Source organism: Onychomys torridus, chromosome 8 (genome assembly GCF_903995425.1).
Source record: "Onychomys torridus chromosome 8, mOncTor1.1, whole genome shotgun sequence".
Lineage (NCBI taxonomy): Eukaryota > Metazoa > Chordata > Mammalia > Rodentia > Cricetidae > Onychomys > Onychomys torridus.
The window spans coordinates 55,553,489-55,566,140 of record NC_050450.1 but is presented as its reverse complement, the minus strand read 5'-3'; the positions used below and the strand labels follow the sequence as shown (position 1 = coordinate 55,566,140).

The window sequence follows — 12,652 nt, the reverse complement described above, 5'->3', positions numbered from 1 at the left end:
TAACCAAGAAGACAGGTATGCATGGGGCAGTGAGCTGAGTTCAAGGGGCACAGCCAAGGAAGGAATAATCAGGGCTCAGTGCCAGTCTCTGAGAGATGCACCCACTTTCCACTCAGTACCCATTTGGTCTCTGTGGGAAGATTATGGGATGCTGAAGTTACTCAGCTAGGGAAGTGTGTGGAATGCTCATGCACTTTCATAACTGGGAGCCTTTGGTCAAACTTCACCTCTGAGTACTTGTTCCCCTGGCTGAGGAAGTTAAATGGAGGAACAAATGTTTACTTATTCGTTAACATGGAAGTAAATACTGCTTTGATTGAGCTAATCTTAAGTAAAATTCTGGAAGATGGAATATATCCTTCAGTACTGACAACACCAAGCCACTCTTGCTTCCTAATTTCTTCTCCTGCCTTCACTGGCTGCCCCTCCTCCCAGGGCCTCCTGACTTGGAAGAAGTCAGGTTTGCTAATTTAGACTATATTAAGGCTTCTGTAGCTAAGTCAATCAATTTTTGCATTTAAAAGTACTTCTGAGCATTAGGCATGACTCTGCTTGCCTATTACCCCAGCACGGAGGGTCAGAGACTGGCTGAGCCTGAGACATTGCTGGCCAGGAGCCTAGTAAAAATGAAAAGCTTCTGCTTCAGTAAGAGACCCTATTTCAAGGCAATAAAAAAAGAAGAAGAAGAAGAAGAAGAAGAAGAAAATACCCTGCTATAACCTTCTCAAATGTGCTTATGATCACACACAGAGAAATTAAATAAGTTCTTCCACCTACAGAGACCACTTTGGCCTAAATGTTTCTTCCTAACCTGTGCAGTATGAGTCCCTGTGACTCAGCATACTGTGAAGGGGTCTTTGATGGTTAAGGACAGACAGTGAAACCCTCCCTTTGCCAGAAATAAGCCAACACTTTCCTAATTAATTCCCCTAGCCCTGATTATCTGAATTGTAGGACTAAGGCTCAGTGTATCTAGCAAATTTTCCTATCTAGGATTTCAGGGATGGGTGTAATTGGGTGGGGAATTGAAAACTGATCTGCTCTTACAAATCTGGAGGAATTGTCATTCCTCACGGTCTTGGCATTTCCAAAGGCCTCCAGCAGGGGGTTGGCTTGGATGATCTGATCCTCCAGGGTTCCCTAGTAATAAGCAAAGAGAGAAAAGTCAAGAACTTCAGGCTTTCTTCTGGAATGGGTGTTTGGTGACTGGAAACTGTGGGTGTCTGGGCAGAGTCCTGGGAGGGATGTCAACCCTGACCAGTGGTCAGGGCTGGTGTGTGGACAGCCCTCCTGGGGAGTCTCAGGGTTCCCTTCTGGAGAAGCTTTTCTTAGGGTAGCATTGGGGTGACCTGGCTTTGGCAGATTCCAGACTGGAATGTGTCCCCCCCCCATTTCAACATGCTTTCTTCTCTACTGATGCTTCATTACAAACGGTAGGCTTTTTGAATATGCACTTCAGCAAGAGGAGCCCACCTGAGACCTAGTCACTTGGAAATTCTATGCTTAGAGCCTCACCAGCCTTCTTAAGAAATTCTCTTGGTAGTTCTGAAGTGTGTTCCCTCTTGAAAACTCATAGTACACCTAATCTTTCTCTAAAGGGAGTGTGAAGTCAGTCAAGATTGCCCAACTGTTGCTGATGGAGCTGGTGTTAGGCAGACCTCCAGATCCACAATGACAGTACCAACCCTAGTTGTGTCTGAGTGTGACTGTGATGTAGGCAAAGACATGTACCTTGAACTTCATCCAGTTTCCTGGTACAAATTTTCTAAAAGTCTTGAGGTCTCTGAGGTGATGTGATGTTGTGTGGTGTGGTATGGTGTGATGTGGTCTGGTGTGTGTGGTAGCTGAGAGCTGAAGCCTCAGGACAAGGGTTTTGTATGGTTAGAGAGCTGAGCTGGTCACTGATGGCTGACTAATGGAAAGGACTAATGGTAAGGATCCCCTAGCCAAAGGAATCTGGAAAGCTTCCAGATTGGTGAGCCCAGGTGCTGGGAGATGGCATGCTCAGAAAGGGCACACAGTATTCTGTGCATCTCTTCCCTCTCAATCAATACATTTAAGGGATATAGTTCTTGAGTTCTGTGAGCCACTCCAGCAGCAGAAGAGATAGCAGGGACTCTTTACTTATAAGAAGTTGGTTCAATGTACATACAGGTAATATGGACCCGAGCTTGTGAGCCTGAACCATTAACTTATGGGGTATGATGCTATGTCCCCTAAGCTAGTGTCAGAATTAAATTGAGTTGTAGGATCCTGATGGGCCTTTGCATTGAACTGAAGAGTCCTTCAGTTATAGAAAAATGTCTACACTTTTGGTATGAGAAATTTTCTGTATAATAATACAAAGGGACAAAAAAAAAAAAAAAAAAAAAAGAAAGCCTGTCCCATTGGGCTATCTCTGCTGAGTGTACTTCCTTCATACTCTTGGCGTTCACCTAATATTGGAGGTATATTTATTCCAACAAGCCTTTGGTGCATCATACCCCTCACCTGCATTTTGCCTGGCTGCTGCTCTTTCTTCTTATCTCCTGTGACTGCAATTGTGGCAAAGTATTGGATGACACGCTTGGTGTTCACAGTCTTCCCAGCCCCAGATTCTCCACTGTCGATTAAAAAGTAAAAGGGATAAAGGAAAGTGGAAGAGAAGGTGTCGACTTCAAAGCCATCATGACATAAACATGGGGTACTCACGTGATCAGGATGGACTGGTTGTCTCGATCTAGAAACACAGAAACAAGCAAAACCAAACTCATAAGTAATAGGTGGGGTCAAAAGTGAGCAGCCCTGCGAGGAGTCTAAGGACACAGCTCTGGCTTTGCCACTTGCTAGGGGTGTGGTGTAGGCCTGTCTAATTATTGTGGGAGAATTTATGCAGATTCCTTGAAAGTGGGATGCTTGAGCAGTGAGCCCCACAGTGTAAAGGGTGTCTATGTCTATAAATCTGAGCTCCTTGCTGGAATGTTCTTACATTTCTTTTAACAAGGGAAGCAAGCCTTGGGTCCTGAGCTGTTGGGAGGCCACAACTTTTAGCTGATTGGATGTCATCTCAATTTCTTGGTCTTGATTTTCTACTTGCACAAAGTAAGACTGTTTTCCATTTATGAAGTGTGTGAACAGAATTGTAGCACTCTAAAATTCATATATCGAAGTCCTAACCCTTAAAACCTCAGAATGTGACCTCATTTGGAATTAAAATGTAAATGAGACTCAGATATTATTAAAGATGTGGTCAGACTGGAACAGGCTGAGGCTTGATTTACATCACTGTGTCCCTGTAGTGTAGGAACAAATGAAGACATATGCACATAGAAAGAACACCAGGGGAAGACAAAGGCAGAGAAGAAGGTCCTCTAAGCCAAGTAACATGGAAGATCACCTACAAACCATGGAAGCTGGGTGAGCACCCTTGAACATTTTTCTCTCATGTTCCTTATAAACATATTTCTCATTAAGATGCCCAGCTTGTGGCATTATGTCACAGTGGCCATGGCAAGCTAATACAAATAGCGATGTGGCTCTCCCCTTTAAAACGCTTTAAATTTGGTTAATATATAGGAAAGAAATTGAAGAGATGGTGAGGATTATAAAGGTTTGTTTGATTTTTATGGGTTTTCAGATCATGGCTGCTCACTTCCTATGTCTGTGGTAAGTCAAGTCAGGTGAAAGTTGAGTAGACAAGTGACCGTAGGCATAGTGGTGTGGCTGTGTTAACATGTATCTATGTCTTGGGAACAATCAGAGGAGTGTGCTATATCCCTTGAACTTTGCATTCCTTAAGTGGTTGGTGGTTAGTGTGTCTTGTAAGTGTACCCTTAGTGGGGTGAATTGGGGTTATGGAAAAGCAGAGTCCTTGTGTTCCACAATCCCCCAAATAAGTACAAATTTGGAGTGCCTCAGCTAGGACCCCTGGCTTTGCCCTGGACCGTGAATACTATAATGAAAGATACCACAGCCTTGGTCATTCACCCCCAAGTCGTTTGATGCCCCCAAGTTCACACTGACCACTGTGTTGTTTAGATGAGTGAGGTCTCCAACGGGCCCAAGTACTTAGCCAATCAATGACTTACAATCACATGAAAGCAAGGGCTCACTCACCCGTCAGCATGAACTGGTAGGCATTGTCAGAGATGGAGAAGATGTGGGGCGGGGCCTCCTGGCGCTTTTTGCCTCGGTAGGCCGCCACCACCTCAGGGTTGTACACTGGCAACCACTTGTAGGGGTTGACGGTGACGCAGAAGAGGCCTGAATAGGTCTGTGGGAAATTTAAAAGATTAAGGATCTTGTTTTTCCTTAGAGCGATAAGTGAAATTGAAAGAGGTCAAAAGGCTCTCACGTAGATCATCCAGGCTGCATATCGCTCTTTGAGGTTGTACAGGACGGCAGGCTCGTGCAGGTGGGTCATCATGGCCATGTCCTCGATCTTGTCAAACTTAGGGGGGTTCATGGGGAATACCTGGTCACTGTTCAGAGTGAGCTCCTGGGTGGAACAAGGAAAAGCAAGTGATGGACGACCAGTGCTCTCCTGGGGGCAGGTGGCATGCTGGGATTCTGCAGTGTGGTCAGGGCATTACCACAACAACTTGATGGATTCTTTCCACACCCAGAGATGACCTGGCATTAACTTCCCTTGACTAACCTGATTCTGGTCTAGAGCTCCTAGGCATCCTGGCATTGTGTGTGCCAAGAAAGGGCATCAGGTGTGTAAAGCTAAAGAGAAGTTTGGCCCTCAGAGTTGCCAGATGGGGCTTAAGATAGTCAAAGGCAAGGCAAGTTGCCTTGATATGACCTGTTGCTCTGAGTGCTGTAATGAGACAAAGGTTGGGAAAAACTTTTCCCAAGGGCTCTGTGCTTCCCTTCCTCAATACCCTGCTTATGTGGGCGTCTTGGCAATATCTTCATTAGTGTTATCTCTAGAAAGAAACCCCAAGAGCCCTGCCCAGGTGGCCCCTCTCATGCCCCATTTCTTTTCCCCTGTTTCTTCAAAGCTCTGATAATTGCTTGTCTCTCTGCTGTCATAGTTAAACATTTGGACAGGGATGATGGCTTGTGGTTGAAAAGTATTTGGAGATAATTATTGAATTTCACCTCTCTAGGTTGTTCCCACCTTTGCTTCCTACTCAAGCATATAATTGGTTCTGCGCTTCATTCTCGGGAGACACTGAAAGTAGGGCAGGAGAGAGAGAGAGAGAGAGAGAGAGAGAGAGAGAGAGAGAGAGATATCCACTACAAAGGCAGTGGGTCCAGGGTGACTCTCTATAAGATTGTGAAAATGGGGCACAGCTCTGAAGGTGGGGAGACCCTGTGAATGGCTGAAGACAGGTTTTTATTTTTCTCTATTTCCGTGAAAAGGAGCTAGAGTCAGAGGTTTAGTTCAATGACAAAACATGTAAAAAGGTCTGTTTGCTGTGCCTGTGTTTGAACCGGTATTCATTCCTGACACACAACCCTTACACTAGATGGCAAACTTTGGGAAAGTGGGGACCAAGATATGACAGCAGAGGTCTGATGTATGTTCAATAAGGATTGAACTGAAGAGTGTACTGTGATTATCTACTCCAAACCAATGGGGGCCCCGGAGCTTGCTCTGTAAGAACCCCACAGCCTAGAGCTTGTATTGAATTGACCCATCAGGCAACAGGTAGCATCAGATGGTTATGGCCCAGCACACAATCTCTAGTAGTTCGCTCCAAAGGAAAGCAAGGATGCTACATTATTAAAGACCAACACTTACCCGGTCATCTAAGGTCTTGACAATGACTTTGTCATTTTCTCTGCTCTGGATCATGCCTTTCACATACATTTCTTTATCATCTACAGCAAAGCAGGCTTTCTTAGAGTCAAAAGGACGGTTCTGAGCCTCGATCCTCTCCTTCTCTGGCTTTCGGAGGTAGGGAGCAGCTTCTCCAAAAATGGCCATCTCAGCATCTGAACTCATGACTGCTGGGGGCTGAGAAGACAGGGGGACTGGTGAGGCTTTGGCTTGGATAAGTACTCTACCCTTCTCTGCTCCATTATTGCTATCCAGTCGGGGGGTGGGGGGCAGGTTCAGAGGCTCTTGGAACAACTCTACTTTTTGAGAGATATACAGCCAGGACTAGGGAAGGCATTAAGTGGGCGAACTCAAGGCAGCCACATGTTCGGTAAAGAAGGCTTCAGTAAGTACCTCCTAAATGACTCATCCTGCTTGAGCCCTGTGACCTAAGTGCCATGCCTTTATGTAAACGTGGGAACAGTGTTTGGGATGGCAGTGATTTCTAACAGAGAATTCGTACAGCTCAGTGCTAACACACTGATTTGAAATGTAAAGATTCATTTCACTTGTTTAGGTAACAAGGTAATGAACAGAAGGCATGCTGGCCCAGTGCAAGCAGTCCAGACTTCAACATGTGTCAGAACCCTCCAGGAAGCAGTTAAAGTAGATAGCTGGGCCCCAACTATCTACTGTAGGGTTTAGTGGGCTGAAAATAGACATTTCTTGCAGGTTTCTGGGTCATGTGGCTGCTGCTAGTCCGGGATGCTCTCTCTGAGAGGTGTTATCACGTGATCTTCTTGGTTTAAGCCCTGAAGCTGTCACACCAGGGGTTTGTCAGAAAATAGAGAATCTCCGACCCAATTGAGACAACCCAGGCAGAGCCTGCATTATAGGAGGATTCTTAGGGGACTTCTATGCTTACAAAGAGGAGACTGGGCCTAGAACAACTGTTTAAAGTCCTTTTGTGTAGAGCACTATCAGATTGGGAACATGTTTAATGAACATTCACCTTAGCACCCACTGCATAATGTGGGAGGTACATATGAGGTTCCCCCACCCCCTGCGTCATGCTTTTCTATGGTTATCTCACTTTCTCTCTGTGTGTATTTTCTCTTCTTTCAAGCTAGAAAACTCACTTTAATGTCTGAGCCGTGACCTTGTTCAAGCCACTTAAGTTCTCTGGGCTCCTGCCTCATCCTATTTAAAATGAAGAAGCAGCTCCTGTCTACCACATCCAGGTGTAGCATGGACCCACGACTCCCTTTCCTCCTGTCCACTTCATCCCCTCTGCGTCCTGTGTTCCCCCAACACACACACCTCAACCTTCCTTTCCTTTCTCCCTCCTCTTTTCCTTCCAGTCCCATTCTCCTGTGACAGAAATAAAATACAATTAAAATAAAACAGAATTAAGTTACACACACAGCACCCGTACGCATCTTCCTCTATGTCTCTTAAACGGCTAAGGTTTTAATATCTTTTCCACTCTATGCTGAAACCAGTTCTCTCTCCCTGTTCCGCCTTTTGGGAACTACACTTCATTAGTCACTGTTGGAATATCCGTTCTGTGATTCTGCATTTGCTGCCTTCCACGGGGTAAAGGATTTGCTTAGCTCTGGGCCTTATTCTGATGAAGTTTCGCTTTAGTTTTATTTTGGCCAGTGGCTCCCTTAAGCTAGCTGTGGCTTGTGGTTAAGATTTAATGAAAAAAAACCCTGGGATTTAATATAGCACCCACAAAGAAGGCTCCCAGGCTCCTAACCATCATGCTGCTTTAAAATGACTTGGTTATTTCCTGGAGAATGAAAAGAATCATAATTTTTCCTTCCATTTCCCTGAAGGGAGCCTCCACAGTTATGGCTTAAGTGGGTTGCATTACGGCAGCAGTTTTCCAACTTAGTGGTCTTAGGACCCCTACATACTCTTAAAATGAAAAATGCAAGGAGGTGGTATTTCCAATGTGCAACAGATGAGAAATTAGAATTGAGAAAAAGTATGAATTCTTTAAGAGGTGCTATCAAATCCCTTATAAATAACACAGTTTTGAAAATGGTATTTTTCAAAACCAAGAAATTGCAGAGAACAGCGTTCTCTTCTGCTTTTGCAATCTCATCAATGTCTGCTTAATTGTCACGTCTGTTGTTGGTTAAAGTAAACATCATTTTTTTAAGAGAAACTCTTACATCATAGTATAATTTAAAGAAGGAAAGGAGCAACACACATTGGGCCTGTCAAACTATCATTTAATTACCTTTTCAATAACGTAGTTATTATTCTTTGACACTGTTTTAAACTTGGCAAGTGGTAGTGTCTCAAAGGAGTCTTGCAATGTGGAACCTGAGAACACCAATATTTTTATTTGATTACATTAGAATACACTGGTCTAGCCTGCATTTTAATTTACTTTGTTTTGAACCAGAGTGACCCAGGCTAGCCTCATGCCTGTGTGGCAAGTGCTTTACCACCAAGCAACCTCTCCTGCCCTTAAGTCCTGTTTACTAGATGTTGCAGGTTTCCTGTTTCTGCCGCCTGGGTGCAGGTGGGAAAAGTCAACAATACCTGATGGCTGAATTATATTTAGTCTTTCTAGAACAACTAGACTTTCCCTTCTAGGCCTCAAAGCCTTACCAGTTTTCAGATAAAGACTCTGTAGCCCACCCCTTCTCCTGGCTGAGTCCAGTGTAGCTTGAGTCCAGTGTCTTCTCACTGTATCACCTGGCGAATTGACTTGTCTCTCAGCAATATTCTTTTATAGACATGGTCACACACCTTCCCATACAACTTTCCCCATTTCAGGCAGATTTGACAGACCAAAGGTACTTAACCTAAAGTCCATCTATAACTTTAGGATGATTGGTTGCCATCCTAGCTCTTGATAAAGGAAAGAAAACTCCAGCTTCTTCTGTAAGATGTCTCTGCCCCTGTCCCTGGCTCTTCTGTGCTTTGTAGCTTTACTGTCTCTGTGCTAAAGTGAACCCGGCGACATCTTCGTCTGCTTCTTCCATAATGTACTTCTGTATCTCCTTTACTGTCCTCATCTCTGTACCCAAGTGGACTCCTGTTAATCTCATCAAGTGTGATATCCAAACCACGTGTCCTCCTCCTCTTCCTCCTCCAGAGCGCCCTCACCTCTCTTGACCTAGGTGTAACGACTGTTCATTGGCAGCCAGATCACTCCGCTGACTCACCATTCACTGCCCAGCAAAGTCCCTCAATCCTCCCCAGGCATGCGGTTGCTAAGTCAAATCCTCTCCCCATATTTATGCAACTGAGGACTGAGCCCCAAGTGTAAAACCGATCATTCTTGCCCGGTGAATGTCACCTCCTCAGATCTGACCGAATTCTCTTGGTACATGACTCACAGTGGCCCCCGAGCTCTCCCCTCACAGGGCCCCTTAATTAGCCTTTTATTGTTCTTTCAGCATGGCCAGCTCCCACACTGCATAGCTGTGCCCTTTGAGCCACCCGCTCTGTTCCTGTCTCCAAGGGCCTTCTAATTGAGATGTTTGCCCTCCTACCCAATCTCCATCACCACCCCCGAGTGCTCCTCTGTTTGCTTCGGGTGTACTCTGTCATTGCCCTTGACTTATCCCTCTTCTAGAAATTTCTCAGCCAGTTCTTGTTGAGTGGTCATAACTCAATGACCCTTGGCTGTTTTGCTCTGAACGCATCTAGAATTATCTCTAATAAACAAAGTTTGGAGTGAGAAGGGTTTCATTACCACCTTTGAGTAGGTTTGAATAATCTCTCCTTGTTCTTCCCTTACTGTTTGTGACAGAGGCATGGCTGTGTGGATTCAAGGGTTAAGACTGTGCCTAAGGGTCAGCCACAATTAGCCAGTCATGTAAAGAGTGAGTCTTGGGTGTCATGTTCTGGGTCTACGAGGTATATGGACCTAGAACTTGCATACCGAAACTCTGTTCTTGTGTGCAACGCATTTCTGAGCACCGTGCAAACACGGGAAGCTCGTTTTCCTCCAGTCAAAGTTGTGATTTCATAATGTCACCTTTAAGAATAAATACTCTAGTGATCAGTCTCAGCTCACTGATTTCAGATCCTTACATATGTGGAAGGTTGGAAATGTGTAGAATGGCGTTTGCTGAACTCAATGACTGCCGTTATGACCAAACCGAAAGTAAACCTTACCGTCTTAGTTCACGGAGTGACTCTCAGTGTCCTTCAGGAACGGGATGTCCTCCTGAGGCTGATTAGATAGAGCCAAAACAAACAGACAAAAGATATGACTACAAGAATTTTTTAAAAATATAGAAAATGTGTTTATTAAGATTCATGTTCATGTATATGGACACACATCAGAGAGCGTAGGATAAAAAGAAGTTTTCTAGTTTGTATATTTTGACTTTGGGTTAACTCATCATTCCCCATGATTGTGTAATCACACTACCTTTTTATTTATTTATTTATTTATTTATTTATTTATTTATTTATTTATTTAGGAAAGAAACTTGTGGATGTGGAAAGTGGCATCTAAGTTTCTTAGGAAGTTTAAGAAAGATAGAATGTCTCTGACATATGAGAGTTCAAAATTCAGTGAAAGTCACACACACACAAAAAAAATGCTGACATAAATCTTGAACCAGGAAGAGTAAGAGACAATTCCATGAGTCTAGATAAACTGTCCTGGAAACTTGCATCTGGCTAGGGGGCTATGTCCTCTGGAGAATGATCAAATATTGTAAACTGGATGGTTGAAGCCATCTCAGTAGGGAGCTTGTACACACTCTCAAGTCACCTGGGGAAAGTGGAAATGGGACATCCAAAAAGCCATCTAAGGCAAGAAAATCCTGAGTTTATGAAGCACATTACCATTTCAAGGAGTTCTCTGCAAAATTTTAAATATCAAACCTGATTACAACAAATTTCCCAGTTACCAAATAGTGCTTTAATGTAGCCAGAGAAAATGTCATGAAATGGCTCATTGCAGGAGCAGTAAGTCAGGTTTTGATATGCTGGTTGCTTCCTTTATTTTCAAGCCTTTAATAAGACTCCGTTACAGTTTTAAGTTCACAGTAAGTTTTTAGAAGCATTAACTCATATGCCGAGTCCTTGGCTCAAGAAAGGTAAGATGCAGAAGCAAAGCTGGTTCTGTTAAGTAGCTACTGAAAATTCTTTGGATTTTCACTCCTTTCTATAAAATGACACAGGTGTACCAGAAAAGTCTCAGGATTCTTTTCAGCCCTATGAGTCCAAGACAGAAAATTCTCAGGTAGAGATGATAGCCTGAAATCAAAGTGTCACGAGGTTCCAAAAGCTAGAGTCACCATCACGGCTGCTACTATACTGTTAGACTAGACCCAGTGAAAATCCACTAGCTTCCCCATGCAAGACCAACACACAAACCAGTCAGTAATAACCAGGTTAGGATGCATCTCAATATGGGTTAAAAGTCAAACAGTACTATGGGAATTTTTGCCCTGCAATCTGAGATTTAAATAATCATAAAATCTCCAAATTGTTCGAGTTAATCACAAAAGTCACCACACATCAACATGTTGTTAATCTATTCATTGAAGGATGTGGCATCAACCTAGAAAATCAGCTTTATTTTTCAGGTGAGTTTTCTTTTTTTGTCTCCTAACTGTATGAAATTTTGTTTCTTTTCCCCTTCTAAGATCTTCTAGAAGTATAAGGACTTTGGCCATGTTGCCGATCTCATTAGTAAGGGCAAGTGCATTACCCTTGACTGGTAACCCAACCAGGTTAATCGTCACTATGTGGGGAAAAAAAGTGGGCACTTCTGAGTGCTTACCTTAGTTGCTGCGGTCGGAGCGATTTCAGGAGTGTGGCCCCCAGCTTTCTTTATACTCCCAAATCTGCCAGCCTAGCATTCTAACTTGGCTCCATTTGGGGGATCACCATTTACTCATTAGATGTAAATGCGTCGTAGTCCTGATCTCTCACTCTTGTTGAATTACTTGGATAAATGACCAGCGGAGGCTTTATTATGCCAAGTCAGCTGCATAGGGATTTTGACGTTGGACACAGATCTTGGAGACTTAGAGAGTCCTAGGGGCTGAGTGGAACTGGAGCAGAGTGTGCTAAGAAGGTCAGGGAAGGGCAGAAAGCTTCTCCTGGTCATTTGTTGTGCCATACCTGATCAATAGTGTGGGCAATAACCATACCCTATTTAGCTAACATGATACAGGGTGACCTTCATGGACAGCCTCTCATGTATAATTTTAAGTTTGCCTCTTTTTTTTTTTTAATCTTTGTTTTGTTCTTTAAAATCTGCTATAGATTGAGAAATGGATTCCAAAACTGGCATCAAGTTAAAACAGGAATAAAAGAGTTTTTTGGGTGATGTTGTAGGTTCCAATGAGAATATATGATAAGTCCTATGGTCACTCGAGAATTTTTTTGGAGCATGGTGGTGAAGCGTAAGTGATTTTGAATATGTGCAGCAGTTAGAGTCCTTCCCAGCAGTACAGTCTTGTTAGAACCAATGTTTACTGAATGCATGGAGGACTCAGTATCAATGCCTGCAGATGCTTAGGTAAGCCACTTGTAGAGGACAGAGAACAGGGTAAATTACATTCTAGAACATATTTGTGAACAGAGGAGTAGGAAAAATAGCAAAACTACACAACATTTTCCTACATAGATCTGACAGAACAAGGGTAAATGAAATCAACCATTCCGTTTAGCTTATGAGATGTGGCAAACTCTACTCATGCATTCCAGTCTGTTATGGATCCCTGAAGGCTTTCAGTAAAGAGATGTAAATACCTTAGCATTTTATTTTGGTTTCCTGTGCCTAGAACCCAGGGTCTCGTGTAGACTAGGTAAACACTCTACTGCTAAACTACAAGCCCAGCCCTCACTAGCTTTCTGAGGGACTTGGCATTTGTTACAGTGACTTAATGTTGGGACAGCATCTTATTT

The 12,652-nt window shown here is 43.6% G+C and overlaps 1 protein-coding gene across 1 annotated transcript in view; it reads right to left on the bottom strand.

The window, feature by feature from the left end:
* Positions 1-9,935, bottom strand: part of Myh13 (myosin heavy chain 13) — a 52,020-nt gene extending 42,085 nt beyond the window's left edge. Inside the window, exons 1-7 of the mRNA XM_036196272.1 lie at positions 9,896-9,935; positions 5,732-5,947; positions 4,334-4,477; positions 4,096-4,252; positions 2,692-2,719; positions 2,491-2,602; positions 1,048-1,140 (exon numbers count right to left, since the gene is read on the bottom strand). Of these exons, the coding sequence (XP_036052165.1) occupies positions 1,048-1,140; positions 2,491-2,602; positions 2,692-2,719; positions 4,096-4,252; positions 4,334-4,477; positions 5,732-5,935 (738 nt within the window). The 5' untranslated portion in view covers positions 5,936-5,947; positions 9,896-9,935. The remainder of the gene's footprint in view (positions 1-1,047; positions 1,141-2,490; positions 2,603-2,691; positions 2,720-4,095; positions 4,253-4,333; positions 4,478-5,731; positions 5,948-9,895) is intronic.
* Between the last annotated feature and the right edge of the window lie 2,717 nt (positions 9,936-12,652).